The 20,967-nt window shown below is 33.9% G+C and overlaps 2 protein-coding genes across 2 annotated transcripts; one reads left to right on the forward strand and one right to left on the reverse strand.

Moving 5' to 3' along the window:
* Positions 1-1,105: 1,105 nt before the first annotated feature.
* LOC123701460 (cytochrome b5-like) lies at positions 1,106-8,184 on the forward strand. Its single transcript, XM_045648951.1, has 4 exons — positions 1,106-1,395; positions 2,535-2,658; positions 4,114-4,242; positions 7,957-8,184. Exons 2-4 carry the CDS (start codon positions 2,539-2,541, stop codon positions 8,068-8,070), a joined length of 363 nt encoding a protein of 120 aa, XP_045504907.1. The 5' UTR covers positions 1,106-1,395; positions 2,535-2,538; the 3' UTR covers positions 8,071-8,184.
* Positions 8,185-14,480: 6,296 nt separating this feature from the next.
* On the reverse strand, positions 14,481-18,899 carry LOC123701439 (host cell factor 1-like). Its single transcript, XM_045648920.1, has one exon. The coding sequence runs from the start codon at positions 18,706-18,708 to the stop codon at positions 16,216-16,218; it is 2,493 nt and encodes an 830-aa protein (XP_045504876.1). The 5' UTR covers positions 18,709-18,899; the 3' UTR covers positions 14,481-16,215.
* Positions 18,900-20,967: the final 2,068 nt, after the last annotated feature.

A 20,967-nucleotide genomic window follows, 5' to 3' on the forward strand; every position in this document is an offset into this window, starting at 1 on the left:
TATTAAAATAACATTATAAATCTATAATAATATTATAAAGCTGAAGAGTTTGTTTGTTTGTATGTTTGTTTGTTTGAACGTGCTAATCTCGGGAACTACTGGTCCGATTTGAAAAATTCTTTCGGTATTAGATAGGAGGGCTATAGGCTATATATCATCACGCTAAGATCAACGACGCTTAGCATAAGCTAAGATCGACGAATGAAGAAAGAAAGAAAGAAAAAAAGCTTTATTGCCAACAAAAACTTAGATTAACTTAACTTAAAAAGTAAACATAATATATTAGGCAATCGGAACAGACTCAGCCATGCTGTGGGCTAGAACCCGAACAGCGCTGATTTTCAGTCTGCCCGCGTATTTTCCGAGGTCCTACATTTATATAAATACTAATAATAAAATTACATCTATAACTGTTCCTATCACTAAAAGTAAAAATTTATAAATACGTCTGCATATTGTGTACATATAATATATGCATATACCTAAATACTATAAAATAAACAATATTATTATTACGATCAAGCGGGTGAAACCGCGCCACAGCTAGTGTTCTATAAATATGCAAGTTGATAGATATAAATTAGTATCATATCTTTATTTGATTATGCCAAAAATCAAGTACATAACTACAATCATTGTAAGCAGATGCAGATGCCTTATATACATATATTTATGGTCATTATATATTTGGGCAAAATATAGGCTGTTCCATTAAGCTTTCTGACCATAATTCAAGTATTGATTAGTATAGTAAATGCCATAGGGTTATATTTTTGGTTCGTGGACATGCCTTTTGCCTCACCATGTTTTCCTTCACCTATTCGAGTTGTGGTAATGTGGATAAATTCAAAATCAATTTAATTTTACCGCTTGTTTTGTCACTAAATAATCATTTCAAGTGTAGGCTTCAATCACTGAGCAAGTGAGCAATAACTTCGCACTTCTGAGAATATGTATACAATTAGTTTTGTTTATCATACTAAAATGTCAAGTACCTACTTACTTACAAAGGATAATATAATATGTATAACTACCTGCTCTAATTATTCATTGAGTTTCTTAAAATATAAACTGATAGGAATCAGCTTGAAAATCGAATGGCTAATATAGATGGGTTTCATTTCATTAGTTCTACGTGGTTTTCATTTTATTTTGCAACATAAATTATATATGAACAGGAAAAAATATCGTTCAAAACAAAGTGTTTTAGATTGAGATGTTAAACCGTCTCTACGTTAGAAATACCCAAAAGGGCGGGGACAATTCCAAAAATGACGATTGAACATTATCAATAATGGCAAAGATAATGTTTTGGATAAACTGTGCGTGATCGCTTATCAGCGTCGATACAGTACCGGAGATACTCACCCGTATTTGCCGTCCGCCTCACAATACGTAAGTGGATTATTTATTTAATTTATTTTTAATCCTAAAATTTATTTTAATGTTAAAATACAAGGAATTAAGCGGGATTTCAATTGAAACGGTTTGTTTAATCATTAAATGGTTTATGTAAAATTAACGATTTCACTTCCGGGTGATTTCATCGGCTTAATTGAAAACGTCAGAGTTATATCAATAATTTAATTATTATTATATGAGTGTAGATACTTATAAAAGCATAATTAGTGTGTTATAAATACGAAATGCTGGTTGTTGTTGAAAGTGTTATTACCATAATATATATGTGACAAAGTTTTAGTATTTCAGTAGTTGTCGATGTAATAGACACTCTGAAAATGAATGTAGAGTTGTGTGGATGAAATGTTCGTTTGAATAGTTAATTTATTGATCAATTAGTTCGATAGAAAGTACTACTAAACTAATTGCTATATCAAGAAATTATGCTTTTCCCCCGAGATGTGTTCCCATGTCCCAATGTACTCGTAGGGCAAGACACCTCCATGTATCACGGTACAAATACAAATAAAAACCAAGAATTTGCAAATTTCTATATCCCACTATGAATTACCTGTTGGTCTTATCCCTCCTGCGACTCCTTCTGCCTGTGAAAATACTTAAGCGTATTTTTTTTTAGGATTGCGACAGATATTTACAACATATATAAAGCGAAGTGGCGTTTTGCTCTACGTCACTATGTTTTAATTTGGAATTTGGAGTGCAACTTAAAATTAACGATAAGCATTATACTAAGAGTGGAAAATCTGTTTTGCTTCCCTTGTCTCGTTGGTCAAAATAAACTACCATTGCTAAATACGTTTTATGCAATGACTAACTTGGCAACACGCAGTTATCTAAGATAAATGAGATGTAGATTTTATTCAATAGTGAGTACGTTTATCTTTGCGGAAAGATGCGCAGATTATTGCAGAGGGTGATTGTAATTTTCAATTTTCAACCAAACATAGATCATACATATAGAGGCATTAAATCCTAACACGAATTATTATTAGCTTAGAGCGCGCGCGAACTAGTTTTCTTGAAACCATTTCTTGTGCTTTGAGCGCAGTTTTTTCTTACTTTTTGGTATATTCGCTGTAAAGTAATTGTATAATATGTAATTGAAATTTCAGCAAAATGGCCGAGCTCCAAAGGTACACGCGGGCTGAGGTAGCAACCAAGACTGGCAAGAACGGCGCTCCCATCTGGATTATATATAAGGACTCCGTTTATGATTGTACCAAATATGTTGATGAGGTAAGATATCCTGTAATTTCTAATAAGAAGGTAGATAATGTATGTATGATGAGATGTATGTAGTGTGATAAGCTTGAAAACATGTGCTTGAGATGTTTTTGAATCTATACATAAGGATTCTGTATCATTTTAGTAATAAAATAAGATGAAGAAAAATTGCAGATTTGATAGATGATCTATGTTTTACATACCTAGTTCTTTAATTTGATAAAAATTGTATGTGCGATGTTATGAGGACGTCTTCGGCGGCGGACTGCGGGGCTATAAAGTCAAATATACCTTTTTCTGTTTATTTTTTTTAAGAAGTGAAAATTTCGTTAGAAGTACTAAGGGTATTCTTTTTTGGTAAATAATAAAATAATACAGTGCACAGCTGTCATGCTTTGCATTACAAGTTCCTACTTCTATCGTAGCTACGCTCAAACATGTCAAGATCACTACAAATATTCGCAATCTATTTCACTCTAGGCTCTACAGTAATATTTTCGTGACGAACAATTACGCTACATAATATTGTTTTATCTATTTTGATAAAATCCGCTCAGCTGCATAGATTTGATGATAATAGATATATGCTTGATATATGAATCATTCGGATTTATAATCACTATCAGTTGTAATTGCAGACATAAAGTTAATTATATATTGTTTCTATAGTGAAGACGAGCAATTGCAGATTTCTTTTCTTCTTTTTATTTAGCCTGCTAATCTATACCTACTAATATTATAAAGCGGAAGAGTTTGTTTGTTTGAACGCGCTAATCTCAGAAATTACTGGTGCAATTTGAAAAATTATTTCAGTGTTAGATAGCCCATTTATCGAGAAAGGCTCTATGGGCTATAATATTATATCATCACGCTAAGACTAAAAGGAGCGGAGCAATGCGAGTTAAACCGCGGGGCACAGCTAGTTTAGTTTATAATGAAACAACAAAAGTTGCAAAGTATTTCAGAAATACACACGGGACTTTACCTTCAAGTGTTTGTTTACATAGTAAGAGAATATCTATAAGCAATCGCAAAATTTATCTCGGAATGTTTGCAGTTTTTATAGATAGTCATTATGTTTTTGGCACTTCAAATATAATTTTAAAGTTATTATTATATAATTTTAAAGTAAACTGTACCGATATTCTATTCTATATAATATATATTATAGTATAAGTTACATATAGAATAAATTGCTATGTTGCTAAATAACTCGAAATACTCGAAACACAACTACAAATATTAGATCTGTAGTCAATTAAGAAAATAATTGTTATTATTTTTAGGTTTAAATACACATTTATTTTCATTTTAAAAACAAACACGTCGAAACGAAATTAAGAGTAAACAGAGGGCGGATGTTTATCATTCTTTAAATGAAATTATTTTTAATAGCCATATTTTTCTCTTGATATGGAAAGCGTTAAAAATAACAAAATAAATTGAATAAAATTGTTTCTATTCCAGCATCCAGCTGGTCCAGACATCTTGCTAGATGAAGGCGGCAAGGATGTCAGCAAAACCTTCGAGGAGGCTGGCCACACTGCAGACGCGTACACCATCCTCGCCAAATACAAGATTGGAGAGTTGGTGGAAGTAAGTGTGACAAAAGAATACGTAATCGTACCTCTCTTCCTGTACCCACATACGAAATCTTGCTTAGATCAAGATCTAAGATGATTTTGTTTTATGTTATTTTTTTTAACAAATAAGCAAGTAGGTACCTATAGTGTCTACTATAGACAGATAAATGCACGCGTGAAGACAATAGCACCCACATGAAATTTGACATTTGTATAGAATAATTATAAGGTATCGCGAACACAAGAGCATTTATTTCAATAGAAATCTGTATTGAAGTTAATAAAACGGTTATTTTAATATACCGACAGACGACTACTAATAATTAATACTGAGAAGCAGTTGGAGTAGAGTAGAGAGTCTAGACTCTAGACAAAAGGTTAAAAATTGCTATTAGTTTACGTTACTATTCAATATATGAATCGAATCGGATTAATAACATATTACCTATATTACGTAGAATACCTATAATTATAAAGGTATTTTTAGTTATTCCTGCGTAGTAGAATTAGAAAAAAATTCCAGAAAACTTTTAGGTAGGCCACAGAATAATAACTAGTAGCTAGCTAGCTAGGTAGCCACGAGTGTGACATTTTACATAATTGCCGGCGGCTTATACAGGGTTAGTTGTAAAACACCGGCAACCTCGCAGGACAAGATAGCTAACATCATAAGCAACAACATTTGTTCTACGACTTTTGATAATTTGTTAGATTTTATTTTCATACAAAAGTAAATATTCATTTAATTTTCCGTTCGAATATTATAAACTCTACGCCTCCCAAAAATTACGTAAACAAGAAGCGAACGAGAGAGTCAAGGGAACGTCGCGTCGTCCATCCGATAATGCATAGAACATACACAAATGAACATAGACAAATATTAGGAGAGTAAAAAATAAAAGTTTAAAAAATCATTTAAAAATAATTAATTGCGTAATTATGCCAAAAGTTGTAGAACAATTATTAATGTTGTTACTTATGATGTTAGCTATGTATCTAGTCCTGCGAGGTTGCTGGTGTTTTACAAGTAACCCTGTATAAATAATGAATAAAGTGCCAATAAAATTCAATATTTCGAACCAAATAAAATGCCAAGAGTTCATGGTTCGAATGTTCAACTGCTTTGAATAATTCAAGTACCTAATTCTTTATGTTTTCAATACGGATTTTATGCTAACATTAAAATATGTTCAACCTAACATTAAAAAATAGCTATGCAATTTTTTTTTAATACGACTTATGATTATTAAAAAAACGCGCGTCTAAACATAGGTGATTCAGCGATTTACGATTACTTTAATTCCCAATTTTTTTGTCACATTTATACGTACATACGATTGTCCATAGTAAAGTGTTAGTAATTTTGAAATATAATACGACATTACACATATTATATTAGGTGCATACCTACAAAGTCTATAGTATAATGTGCATAAAACACAGTCATTTGACATCGCCATTATCTACTTCATGATAGTAATAATATAAAGATCTCTTTAACTAGAAGCTCCATTTAATGGAGTATGCACTGTATAAGTTTTAGGCTTTATTTTAATGCTGTAATTATGGATAAAAAACTTTATGAGAAATAACTGAAATTTCGTTTCAATAATATTTATTTCAAATCAATTCACATCAGTTTTCATTTGTATTTTCTTCCAAATAATAAGAACTATTCCATCAACTTATTATTTAATAATCATATTTGTATAATATGCTTGCACATACAATTATCTAATATAACTAGCTCACTTTTCAAGTTTTTTGCTTTATAAAAGTTCAAATTACTTAGGGAGAAGCTGGTGCCTGTATATACAGGCCATGGGCGTAGCCACGGTGGGGCAGGGTGGGGCGCTTGCCCCACTCTAGCTTTGACCTGGAAGGTAGGTAGATACCTAACCAAATCTAAAAATTGAAGTACCTACTAACTACTAAGCTTAATATCCGTAAGAAAATTCACACTCGATTCTCGAAAGTCGACAGGCGACACAGAAAATTAGACCTTTATAATTAGTATTATTTACCTCTAAATTGACTGACTATAACAACTAACAAGTATCATACGCCCAGCGACCAAACGGCTGAAGATTTTTGGATCTATTTCGTGGTGTGGTAGGTGAACAATAAGGTGTTTTGAATAATTATACCTAATTCGAATAACGAATTACACACGAAAAAAGAAAATAGCTGAGGCTTCTATGTTACATGAACTGTAAGAAAAATGAGTATAGTACCCCAATTAGTTGCCCCACTAACTTATCCAATTTCACTTTTGTTGTGTTACACGTTCTACAACTCACTGATACAACTCACTTTTTACTTTACACTTTTTTTTTCTAGTGCCTACACTAGAAAAAATGCAAATGCCTTCGCGAATGCCTTCACGAATGCCATCGCGAATCAAAAGTGAAACACTGAGGAAGGTTATAGGGTATTTGAAGACCTGGATATAACTTTGGGTACATACTTGGTACATACAGTTGCTAGTTACATATTATTTTTTATTGTTGCCCCACCTTGAGCCCATGGCTAGCTACGCCCATGATACAGGCTAGTTCTTCGAACTAAGCCTAAAACGGGTGCCACTTATACTTTTTACTTGTGAACAAAACTATATTGAATATGTCCATGTCTATGTCTATGAAAGAATAAGAAATAAACGATATATACATATATATAAATAACTCGCTCTACTCGAAAAACATTTGGCAATAGAATGGCACTGCGCTAAGCTAGTAATGATGTAATTGATTAATTCGAATAAGTGGTAATTCCTCTAACGGCTCTTCACACATACGACGTCGCGCGTCGTAACGGCGAGTTTTAGAGGAAGCTTAAAAACATTTCTGCGATGAATATGCTTAGATATTCTGTAGTCACCAATGAAAAAGGCTAAAAGATATCTTTTTAACTCATAAAAGTTGTTCATAAAAGTTAAAATTATAGTTACAACAAAAAGTGAAACATTATTTGATATCTAGCGTACCTACTTCGATTTTTATCTATTCGGAATATTATAACAGAGGTAAAACAAAAAGAAAATAAATATACAAACACTCGGGGACTGCCGCGGTAAAGCTATTGCATAGCATGCCTTCAAGCCACACCTCAGCTCCGTGCTCGTCGGAGTGGGGAGCATGAGGTTTTTTCGTTACGGAATTTCTGGATTCGGTCCCCGCGCTCAAGGCCCGCGATAGAAGCTATGCAATAGCTTAAAAAAGCCAAATAGCGTTTCTTCATAATTTGTGTGAAGAGCTCTTACATTAAGAATGGCCTATACCCATCTGGAGTTAAAGTATATCTGGCCATTGGACCCAGAGCATTTCGCTATAATATTGTTCTATTGATGGCAAATACTGCAAATGTGTAACAGCTTCATTATATTCCTACTTATTAGGAAACAAACGTATACGTAACGTTACTGTGCTATAAAATGGTTAGGTACAAAAACAACTTTATATTTCTAGCAAATCATAATCATAATAATATTATGAATTCGATTTTTTTTATAAACTTGTAAATAACAATTTTATTCCGCAGAAAAAAGAAATCTTTATTTTTATTCATTTTTTATCCAAACTCCTTAGAAATGGCTTGACCCCGGTCAGCTATGGCTAGTATATTATTTACACAAAATGGTCCATGCTTTCTTTCATACAAATATGTTTTCGAATTTTGAAACTAGATGGCGCTGTGACAAAATCAAAAACAATAATACTTATTTCAGGAAGAGAAACATTACGACGCCAACGGGAAGAAAAAGAAACGGGTGGTGGCTGCACAACCAGAGGGTGAAAGTAGAGGCTGTCTTAGCAGAGTTACTTGTGGGTTGCTAGGCTAAAAATCATTTTTTATAAACTCATTTTAAAAATGTGTGGACACGAATGAAAAAAAAAACACACACATTAGACTAGGAAATCGAAATATGCTACACTTTTTGTACATTTACATTTTTAGTGTATCCATGGGCGTAGCCACGGTGGGGCAGGGTGGGGCGCTTGCCCCACCCTGGCTCTGTCCTGGAAGGTACCTAACCAAATCTAAAAAATTAAATTATCTAACTACTGACTACAAAACTTAATATCCGCAAGAAAACTCACTTTCGAAAGTTTGCGCAAGATTGACCCGATGCGTAAACAAACGTAATCCTTTTGTTTTTCGTTTGTCTGTGTGAGTCACTATTCCTATGTGCAATTATTTACCTCTAATTTTACTGATTAACAAATTGTCATACGCCCAGCGCCTAAGCAGATCCATATAGCCACGATCGCAATCTTAACGGAAACTATCCACTTTAGGGCAAAAGTTATTGTCTTAGGTTGTATTATGGCTTTTTGTAGAAAGTAAAATTTTGCATCTTTTATATCCTGTAAACTCTTTTTGGAAAACTCACCGTTTACTATTTATCGCCCATTAAATGAATTGGTTTATCGTTTTTGGCTCTTAAAATATTGGATTAATCAATAAAATACATCTATCCATTTTTTAAGATCACTTTATTCTCTACAACTTTTGTTAAAAAGTTTTTTTTCTAATGCCTACAATTTTAAAGTTTTGGATTACCTATGCATATTGCATACCATATAATGCTACAAATTCAAGAAACTAATTAAAAATTATGTACTGGTAGTTCTTCAAAATTAATAGTTAATTTCCTCACCTGCAATAGTACCTAATGGACTTTTTAAATATTTTATGTTAGGTATTGTATTTCGTAAAACTGAATAATATTGAGTACACATATTATAATTTATATTATTTTATATTCGGATGCAAGAATAAAATAAAAGTAAACGAAAGGAGGATATTTAGAAAAATGTGTTATAAATTAATTTTTCTATAAAAAAAAATCAAAATTTTATCAAAAATCCACTTGCATTGGATATCTCTTTTTCGTCTTCATTACATCCGTAAAAAAAAAATTTTTAGGCCGCGTCACCCGCCGAGCGCCGGCCGCCGACAAACTCAAAAAGTATGGGCACTAGAAAAGTTTAAGTATTTAGTAGTTGAACAAAAGTTGTAGAGAATGAAGTGATCTTAAAAAATTGATAAATGCATTTTATTGATTAATCCAATATTTTAAAAGTTATTAGCCAAAACGATAAACCGGTTCATTAAATGGGCCATAAATCGTACACGGTAAGTTTTACAAAAAAGTTTACAGGGTATAAAAGATGCGAAATTTTACTTCCTATAAAAAAGGCAAAATAACTTTGGCTCTAAAGTGGATAGTCTCCGAAATATCGCCCAAAAATTTTTCTTTAAGATTGCGAGCGAAGCACCACCTGGATCTATCAGCAATTTGTGTTTTTATGGTCAGTAAGTGACCCTAAACTTTAAAACAAAAACGAAATTGCATCGGAAATTTAGTGCGAGGTTAAAATATGATTTAATTACTGGGATATGTTTACCATTTAAAATGGTTTAATTTACCATTTATATAGACATGTTTATTTATTTCATGGTAAAAAGAAATTAATACATCACATTAATGTATCTATAGAAAGATAAACTATATAATATAGTAGCCAAACCATATTTTTAGGGTTCCAAACCACAAAAAGAAAAACCGGATCCCTTATAGGATCACTTTGTTGTCCGTCTGTCTGTCAAGACCATTTTTCTCTGAAACGCATGGAGGTATCATGCTGAAATTATGAAAAAATCAAACTACTAGTCAACCCAATCAAAAAGATACAGCCGTTTTTGCTGAAAATTTTCGACATCCGCAAGGATCGCAAGGAACAGGTTTCTTCGTGTAGGTACCCAGAATTTTGAAATTTTCAATGAAATAACGTCTTATAGCCAGTGCCGGATTAAGCCAGCGCGGGGCCTGTAGCAAATTCTGTCAAGAGGCCCTTCGTTTGCTATAGTTTCTCAAGTTAAAGGGTATTAAATAAAACTGTACGTACACGGTGCTTCTGTGTGGGTGTTAACTGTTATGTTACCAGATATTGAAAATTTTCCCAAATTTTTCCCCGACGACGGAAGAAAGAGGGTTGTTTTTCGAGTGTATCTATGTATAATATTTCTTTGGCACGCCCTGCAGTATGAACCGATTTTGATTTATGAGGTGACATTGCAATCTAATTTTACCGTTTTACCCATAAAAATGGCAAATTCATTTTCAAAATACTGGCAGCATACGTTGAACTTTGAAGTTTTTTTTGTATTCCTTCGTTATTCGTATATGTAAAATTATTATTTGTATACAAAATTAAATAAGCCAAATAATCTACAGAGAACCTGTAAAACGATGTTTTATCTTTTTGTTTGTTTTCGGGAACAAATTTTTCAGCGTTTTAATATCACAAGACAGCATTTTTTTACTAAAATAGCAAACCCCTTTTGACGTATTGCATGACACTATAATCGCTATAGCACTGGCGGAGGTTCGTATTCGTTCCGCCGAGGGGGTTGTGGAAGAATTCTAACAAATACCCGCGGCCCCCTCATTAAAGCGGTTCGACGGAACACAGTGGGGTTTTAGTCGGTAAGAATCCGACATAACCCACGGCTCCTTCCCCGGGGGCCGTGGGTATCTTTGGAAGATTTCCCCACTATAAAAAAAAAAAAGGTTCGTATTCGTTTTTGATTTCGTATTTTCTTTGACAAGGGCGATGGATGATTGTCATGCTCCATCTGCCTTTTATTTTGTAATCTAAGGTTTGATAGTCGATAGAATCCTATTTTATTTGATCGGGTTGTTACGACTAGCTCGTTCGATGACAATATCAGGGGATTCCCCTGTTAGTTTTGCCGTGCTACCAACTTGCGTGTAGCGCAGTGCAAGCAGTACAACACAACTTTTGGTGTAGCCAGCGCTCAATTGTAGAAACGTGGTAAAATTTTAAATTATTGTTGTAGATTTTGATACCAACGTTTCTCGTGGTAGGTACGTGTATTTTTTTTACGGTACGTGTATTATAAATTAATATTTTTTTACGGTCAGAGGTATTAGACCGCGGGGCCCCCCGAGTCGCGGGGCCCGTAGCATTTGCTACTCTTGCTACGTGGCTAATCCGGCACTGCTTATAGCGCAGATAAAGGACGAAGTGCGAACCGTTTAGGTTTTGATTCCCTTGCAAATGTCAAAATATGTGAAAATTTGCAACATAAACGGCTGTATCTTTTTGATTGCGTTGGTATATAAGTTTGATTTTTTTTACAGCTTCAAGAGACGGTAGATTTTAGTGTTCAATATTAATTTCAGCTTGATACCGCGACGCGTTCCTGAGAAAAAAATATTTTTAGATAGACAGACAGACGGACAACAAAGTGATCCAATATGAGCTTCGTTTTTTTTCTTTTAGAGGCTCGAAGCCCTAAAAATTAAACGGGATTATACCTCGGATAAAGTTGCTAGTTAAATTTTTTTTATTATTGTTGCCCCACCCTGAGCCCATGGCTAGCTACGCCCATGAGTGTATCCAGACAGAATTGTGTACCTGTATTTTTTTAATATTCAATTATTAATTGCAATTAATTATGTTATTTACTGTTATACTCAATACAGGTAAAAGATTAGATTATGTAACACTGTACATGTTTGTAGTTTTAAATGATAAATTATCGTGTAATAGGTGTAAGTTTAAATTATTAAAAACCAGTACCTATTTTGTTTTTGTAATCTATATAATATTGTTGGTGGTATTTGGAATTTTTAAAAAATGAATATAACCTTTTTTTTGTATTATTTTGTAATAAATTATTTTAAATATAACCCTATTTTTATTTTCAAAATAATCTTGTTGAAGGTTATAAGGTAGCGTTTAATTAGATATAACAATATGTTCTATTATGACTATTTTAATAAAATAAATTAAATGATTTTGAATATAATATTATATCTACCTATTTGTTACCAGCACTGAATTCGACCTTCTGAGATTAGTTCCTAAGCTATTATATCTACATATTTTATTTCGCTTTTAAAATATAATAATCAATAGAATCTTTTTATTTTTCGTTAATATAAGTTAATATAATTAATTATGACCTGTACTGTATTATACCCGGTTTTTTATTTATTGTATATTATGCCCGGACCAACTACGCTATTTTATAAATAGGTCTATACCTACCGAATGAATTTATAAATTAATGAAAATGCATAAAACGATAGTGATGATACTTTAAAATGCTTCAAAGCACGCATTAAAAGAGCAATGAATGATGATCCCAATATTTTATATTAACTATATATTTTATTTCGTGCCTGTGCATAGTATTTAAATAATGTACATATAAATTAATGAAGAAATAAAGTAACTTGTGCATTGTACAACAGCAATATATATACAGGGTGTAATCGTTAAGTGTGCACAAGCGATTATTCCGTAAGTATTGCAGATACCAAAAAACTTTAAACTGATATCGAAAGTACTTAACCTAATGAGTAAAATGGCCATAATAAATTTTTAAAAATAAAACGAGAAATATCCAAAAATGTTACATTAAACGCTCCCATACATTTTATTTCCCATACATTTTGTATTCATAGCAGATTTTCGAAGTTATGTCCTCATTGTGCAATACAATGAGGAGCTCTATTTACAGTTTCTAAATGAACTTCCCTTCAAATTTGCGAAGTAATTAAAGCAGAAAACAAAAAAAAGAAAGAAAAAGCTAAAATATTTCATATTAAATGTTCTAGGTTGATCCAAAAGTAATGATAATTGGGTATTTCATGTGCACATAAAAATATAAAATAAATGTTTTTTGCTTGCTCATGTATTCACTAAGTAATCACAAAAAAATTATATCAACAGGCCACGTTTCCAATTATTTACATTAATTTGAATGTGAACAGTGCGTGCCAGAATGTTTCCCGACGAAAAGAAGAAACAACGATTCGACATGTAGAGGGTAAATTTCTAAATTTTTAATGATATCAGGATAATTTTTTGTCACGTTTTGTGATCATGGACGTTACCCGAGTTCACCATGTTTATGGTGAAACCAAAAAACAATCAATGTCCTGGATGCGAGCTTCCAAAGTGACGATGAAGAAATTCAAAGTGAAAATCAGTAGGTTAGATTAAAGCGGTAGTTTTTTGGGACGCTGAAGGAATAATTATGGTGGAATATTTTAAAAAGGTAGCCACTTTATTGGGCTCTTACTAAACAGACCAAATTAAAAGATTGCGGTAGGTTAGTAAGGAAAAGAGACATGGCAAACTGCGGACCTGAACGCTGTTTCACCAAGACAACGCACCAGATCACAAAGCGTCAATTGCGATGGCTGCCATTCAAAAATCGGCATTCCAAATGCTTGAACACCTATCCTATTTTTTGATCTAGCTCTTATTTACTTTTATCTCTTTCCTCGGCACAAGAAACACTTTCTTAGCAATAAATTATTTTAAGACAACAGCGAAGTGATGGCCGCGTGGAGGGGTTTTTGTGGATGAAGACGTCAAAGTTTTTTTTATTAAGTTTAGGAAAAAAATATTGAAGTATATTTTCTAGTTAGAAGACTATCTAGAGAACTACATAATTATTATAACTGTAATGACCTTGTTTAATATTGATTATCATTACTTTTGGATCAACCCGTGTACATGGGATATTCGTATCTCATACTAAATGTATGGGAGGGTTTCAAGTTAATTTTTTAGATATTTCTCGTTTTATTTTTAAAAATTTATTATGGCCATTTTACTCATTAGGTTAAGTACTTTCGATATCAGTTTAAAGTTTTTTGATATCTGTAATAGTTACGGAATAATCGCCTGTGCACACTTAACGATTACACCCTGTATACTAGACTATCGTTTTATAATATAAATCAAAACTTTTTGCGAAAAACGACATCTAGTGGAACCCTACACAGTTAGAGTAGCAACGGTAATATCTGTACACATCTTAGTTCGAACTACGGTATATAGATGGCGCTAAAATTAACTTCAATAGGTTTAGTCAACTTACATACGGTCTATGCTATCTACCTAGAAAATATAAGTTGAACGATCTATATACCAAAAATTGTTACTACTCGTGTCTGAACATAACATGAATGATTTATTTAAATTAATGAATGGGCTATTACTATTTATAACTGGACTTTGATATATGATAAAATAAATATTATTATTCTTTGAATTAAGGTTTGTGCTGCAGCTATGCATCAATTTCATAATAAAAAAAGTAAAAGTACATACATTTGTAGCAACTTACGAGCACTTAGTACTAATTTTATATTCTAATTATTTTTAAGGATAAGTATATCAGGGAAAATGAAATTCACACTTATCCAAATCGTTTATTCAAGCAAATGAACATAATATTATGAACAAACTATAACATTACCTACTTAATGATATTTACATTCCATTCCTCACTTAACTCAACGCTAAACTAACATACAACTAAACACTTATCCTAATCCTATGCAGAATATGTTTTCATTTGCTTCAAATAGAAAAATAAAAAATCCAATTAATTTGACACACTGCCATCTACCTTACATAATTGAGATTTTGTAATTATGAAAATATACTCTGCATCTCTTTATATATTATGTCAATTGCTTATCTTACATAATAAAAAATAATTGATAAATTATATCAAACCATTTGGAAGTTCCCCACAAGTCTCGGGTTACTGCAAAAAGAACAAACATAATTAAATACTTCAATTATTTATACGTAAGGGCGCTTTGCTCCAACAATATGCAAATGAAGTTAGGTTTTTAAAATTACATTTGTTTTATTGCAGTTAAGACTTTAAGGAGTACATGCATGATACAAATTTGAAGTGCCCCTCGCCAAATAGGCACCCTCTATAATTTAATACAGAAATATTATGTGCACACAGAAATCATTGCACCTATAAAATATAGGTTTATGACTATGATGAGAAGTAAAGTAAAATATATAGAGTCAAGAACAATGATTTTGTTACACAATTACAAATTCAATTTGGCATGAATAGCATAATTTTGCTATAATTTCATTAAGATTTTGAATGTATATGTAAGGGATATCAATAGGGATGCAGACTTTACAACCCATCATAGTCAGTAACTAGAATATGCTATATATTCAGATCAGTGGAGTGTCAACATAAAATAGCCTCAGACTGAAGTGATTAACATCTGCAAGATCACACACGAGACTCACCACGGACCCAAAATAAATTTAAACAAAACACCACAACATTAACAATGGCTTGTCATATAAAACTTAAATAGTGCATTATATATTATTATTATTATCATATTGTGATTGAAACTAACCATCGCTACTTATGAAAATAGAGCACTTTGTGAACTATTAGTAATTAAAATATGACCATTGTATCTATGACAAGTACAATACAATATTCTTGTTTAAAAATTATGCAAAAATATGTTTCCAATACAACACTGCAATGAAGACTAAAAATTTTAAATCAAATTGTTGAGTTAAGCAGTGCCTGCGTCCACAGTTACTTCATATAATTGTAAATATAATCAATACAATTAAAATTTTCAGTTGATATGATCATTTAAATATTTGCAGTCATGTTTTAAAATTTAAGTTTTCATACTTTTTCATGTTACAAGATCTAAATACACTTATTAATTGGCCAATTTTGTTTTTAAAGTAGTTTGAAATGAGCTGCTTTGTAGGCACTTTTACGTCTACCAAATGTAGGTCACAAAGCAGTCAGTTGTGACAGAGCATGAAACCAAACATTTCCAGTGATAATGCAACAGCAGCGTCCAGATCATCACAAGTCCATTACAAAGCACAAATAGAAATTTAAAAAATAACATTAAAAGTAAATAAAATATTTCAGATACAACTATACGAGGACATCTCTACAACCTTCATAACATACAAAACTCATATGATTTAAAACTATTAGTTCAAATGATTCACTATAGTTTTGTAAAATTTACATTACTAAAGAGCAGACGTGACCACAACATTCACTCGGCGCGACGGCCGGATAAGACACTCGGAAACACTTCACATGGAGGCTCAGCACGGAAGGGCCCTCACTGTTGTTGACCAGGTTGCGTCGTCTGATTCGCCGACTTCGTAATCACTATCGTCTGCTTATTCCCTGCTCCAGCTTTGCCTAACTGCAAAACATTCGATGGAAGAGTGATAATCTTATTACCACCTACTGTGTTGGCCGACACTAGCTTAACAATTGTCGCCCCAGGGGGCATTCCTTGTGCTTGTCCGCCGCTCGAGGCGACCGCTGCTCTGTTCTGTACCATTGCCATCTTGGGTACTGTGGCTACAGTCATACCAGTGGAGGTTTTAACCAGCGTTACATATTGAGGTGCTGAGCCAGATTGAGCATTGGAACCCGGCGTCTTTTTGATGATGACTGGAATGCCAGCGTTGCCTCCAGCTTGTCTCAACACCGTAGCGCCCGTCGCCGTGGCCGTCCCAGCTGCTGATGACGTGACGACTGTCGCTTCGCCCGATTTAGCTGTCACAATTTTGTATACTGGGGCTTTCACTTGTTGGCCAGATAGAGCTCCACTAGCTATCTGTATCGTTCCTCCACTGCTACCAATAACGGGCAAATTACCAGCCCCAAGCTTTACGGGCACGCCCGCCGCTACTTTCGTCTGAACACCAGCTTGTATTGGAACTCCACCTGCTGTTTTAACCAAAACATTGCTAGTACCGATTTTCACATTTCCGGCGCTTAATTTCAACGGCATATTTGCGGTTCCGACTTTTTGTACGCTGTTGGCCAACTTTCCTTGAATGTTTGCCGCGCCAATCTTGAGAGGTACAGCGTTGCCAGCTAACTTCACTGCATTGCCTGCTCCAAGTTTCACGGGCACTCCTCCACTAGTACCAGTTTTGACTTGCACAAATCTAGGTGTGCTGGATCCTGCGGGTGAACCTAGAACTATCTGTGCATTCGATTGTGGTGTTGAAACGCGAACTGTTGCAGGAGTGCCTACACCGCTCACTATCCTTGTAACACCCTGTGGAGTCACAGCTGCTACCTTTATTTGCTGTGATGAGCCAGCTGCAGGAGATTTAACTACAGTTTTGCCAGGGTATGCTTGCTTAATGGTAGGTGTGCTCGGCGAAATCTTGACTGCAGCTTGTCCTGGTACTTTTATAGGACCTGCAACAACTTTTTGAGGTGTGCTTGTCGTAGGAGCGGCTGATGCAACTGCCACCGTGGCTCGAGCAGGCACTTCGGCTGGAGGCGGTGGTAGACTTGCAATTGGAGAAGAAAGACCAAAAGCCTTAGCTGCATCTGGTTGGGAAGCAACAGGAGATTGTGGGGGTGGAGCAGCAACCGGTTCAGCTGCAGTTGGGAATCGAGCTGGAGTCACCTTACCACATTTCTGAACTTGCAGTAGATAAGTAGTTATTGTATTCATAGCCGGCCAGCATAGCTCTAATGAAGTTGTTCCAGCGCGAACCAGGGCCACACGACCAGCTTGTGGGGGCACTCCCACCTCCAAATACCACAAATCTTTACAACAAATCTGGTTGTTCCATGTTTTTCTGTAGCCATCACGGCCTGACCAAATGTACAGTCTGGTTTGTATAGCGACTGCACTGTGACCAGCCCGAGCTCTTGGTACACTCTCTACGAAGTTATCTAGGGATATGTCATCCCAAGTCATAGTTTCCAAGTTAAGTGAAGCAAGTGTATTAGTACATTTCCATTCCTTCTCATGGGTTGCTAATTTTGATTCATCTGGTACAAGAGGTACCCAGCCACCATAAACATACATGTGGTGGCCTATGACAGTAGCAGTGTGAAGAGAGCGGGGCAGTGGTGGAGCACCACCCAGTTCTGGTTTAGACCATGACATGCTATCAACGTCTAGAACCCAAAGGTCACCCAAGCGTGAACCACTCATACCTCCATAAATGATCAGTGAAGATTTTCCAGTATTTTTGTCTGTATAAGCAACTCCACTGTGGGATTCGCGGGGGGGTGGCGATTGACCATACGTCAATGGGATGTCCCATACTGTCATAGATGAATTGGGATACAGTTCGAGAGTATACAAATCATTAAGATAACTCGGTATATTGTTCTTTGGGTCATCGCTCTTATTGGCCAGACCGCCAAATAGGTATACCTTACCATTGAGGAGAGTGAAGCTGTGACCGAGTCTAGGACAAGGAGGGAGGCCCTGCTTTGGAGGCAAGGGCTTCAAATGCTTCCATTCCCAACGGGAAGCCTGTAGTTCATAGAGGTCGTTCGAATACTTGCCGTACTCTACCATGCCGCCAAAAACTAGAAGACGCGTTCCGTCGACAACGAAACCGTAGGCTGCGCATCCTGGAGGTACTTCGCCTTTGGTGACGGGTACGAACCATTGGTTTGTGGTGGTATTGAAGACGTGAAGCTCGTGAACTATCCCTTCATTTCCGCCGCCGAAAACTATCATCAAATCCTTTATGGCGACCGCGCGATGGCCATGTCGAGGTCGTGGTTGGGGGCCACTAGGATTGTACACTTTTTGCCACTTAAGTACAGCGTTTTCCTTCATTTTTACTATACATTTGTCAGTAAATGCTTAATACCGTATGTATCGCTCGGGATGCGTATCTATAGCATAGACAATGAGAAACGTCGTAAATAAGCTTTGTAGAAAATATTCGGCTAAGTTGAAGCTACGTACGGCAATCCAATTCAACTCTCTCTTTCACACTCACGCGTCTTCCCTATGAGTAACAAAAAATCACCTTATGCAGCTTCGAGTGTTTAACAAAAATGGCGTTAGCAACAGCAATAGCAACTTTACAAAAGGAGAAAGAACGGCGTCGGACGTCAAGATCTTGTCTATGATTTAATATAGATAATAAATTTATCAGCCAGGTACTAAATTTTTCGTAATAATGTAATTTCTTAAAATAATAATTTATTTATAGTTAGCATTTAAACATTTTTTATTTTACATTTTATTTTATTCAAAGTAACTTTTAAAGTTTCCGTCAAGAAGAAAGTCTTTTATAGCTAGAGCACGGTATAAATGTATTATTATGTATTATTTATATTAATAAAACTATTTTTTTAATTAAATACACGTTTATATTTCGTATATAAATTATTTAAAATTAAAGTACATTTTGTATATAGTCTATGATATTCCTATTTTTGCTGCTATAAACACATCATTATTTTGGTCAATGTTGGTAGAATTGATATTACGCAAAGCGCGGTAAAACTAAATTCTAAAAATATGACGATTATTTACATAGAATATTTATAACAGTAACAATTTATCCTAATGATGAAATATATTAAGATTTACTAGAATCGAAATGTACATAATTCTAAAATATGTAAGATTAGGGCATTCGTATAACCTCTTTAATTTTTGTTTATTTATTTTTATATCACAACAGATTATATAAGACAAAGGCAACACAGAATCATAAATGTATGATTTAAATTTTTCAGTTTTCACTCTAAATCAAATTAGCTAGTACGGTGGGTACCTAAGAATATTGATAAAATCAAGGATAAAATATTATATATAATATATGTATATACTTAATATCTACTACTGTAATATATACTTTAAGCTTGATAGGTACGGTATAAAATACAATTTATTATATTAATAATAAAATAATCAAAGACGCGATTACAATAGTGTGTGTTTAAAGACCTATAAACAAGTGAATTTGAAGGAGATTGATCGCGTAAAATTATAACCTACTAGAGGTCCGCCCCGGCTTCGCCCGTGGTATTTCGCAATAAAAAGTAGCCTATGTCCTTTCTCGGGCATCAAAATATCTCCATACCAAATTACATGCAAATTGGTTCAGTAGTTTAGGCGTGATTGAGTAACAGACAGACAGAGTTACTTTCGCATTTATAATATTAGTATGGATTATATTTTATACTTAGCAAAAAAATTTAAAATTTTACGGAAATCTTTTCCAGGTGAAAATATGGGATGAGAAGTCAAACTATACAAATCTACCACACTTATTTTATAAATTTATGATAGGATGAAATTTCACGATTGGAATCGAGAGTATAGTTTAATAAATAGGTTTCATGAGTCTTTACCTTTTTTAGGTGATCTAAGTAAGACTCTCTAGATACTTTTATCAATTAATTTTTAATACAATGTACTTACGTATCAATTATTAAATTTATCATATTTTTACTTTTAAGTGTCGCAATCACGTCGCAATCAAGGCGGATTCCTAATTTTGTGATCAAATTTTACAAAATAAACTAACAGGTAATAATAACTTCTTTAACTTAACTTTATTTCAATTATTGATGATCTAAGATGAATGGATGATGAGGTTTAGATATTATTATGTTAGGGAAGATAAAGGTTTGTTGGATTTGTCACCGTTTGGACTAGGAATATAATAATATTTATTATGGTAAAAAATATGAGTAAATTTTTTATACTAATATATGAATTGATGACTTTTGACCTATGGGAATGGGCTTCACACTACAATGTATAGATTTAGTCGTCATCATCGTATTTAGAAAGTTAGCATCCTTAATTCAAAAGACAGGATGGTTTCTGACTGACTGAATCATAAACTTAATTAGAAGGTGCAATCAATAGTGCAATCGCATGTAGTAACCTTGGTACCACCTTGGTACTAACTTAAATCACATACATACTTCTTATAATAGCCCAATTTTATATATTAATTTAGTATTTGTTGCAATTATTTACTAATCTTTATGCTCTTCACTATGTTTTAAAAGACTAAGTTAAGTAATGATATGTATTTATTTAAATTTTAAGTGGTCCACGCAAAGATCC

The sequence above is a fragment of the Colias croceus genome, chromosome 21 (genome assembly GCF_905220415.1).
Source record: "Colias croceus chromosome 21, ilColCroc2.1".
Taxonomy (NCBI): domain Eukaryota; kingdom Metazoa; phylum Arthropoda; class Insecta; order Lepidoptera; family Pieridae; genus Colias; species Colias croceus.

Bases quoted from the DNA above. Each gene is read 5' to 3' on its own strand.
- LOC123701460 (XM_045648951.1), top strand. From the start codon at position 2,539: ATGGCCGAGCTCCAAAGGTACACGCGGGCTGAGGTAGCAACCAAGACT. The intron at 2,659-4,113 runs GTAAGATATCCT...TTTCTATTCCAG, and splicing joins GTACCAAATATGTTGATGAG to CATCCAGCTGGTCCAGACAT. The intron at 4,243-7,956 runs GTAAGTGTGACA...TACTTATTTCAG, and splicing joins AGATTGGAGAGTTGGTGGAA to GAAGAGAAACATTACGACGC.
- LOC123701439 (XM_045648920.1), bottom strand. From the start codon at position 18,708: ATGAAGGAAAACGCTGTACTTAAGTGGCAAAAAGTGTACAATCCTAGT.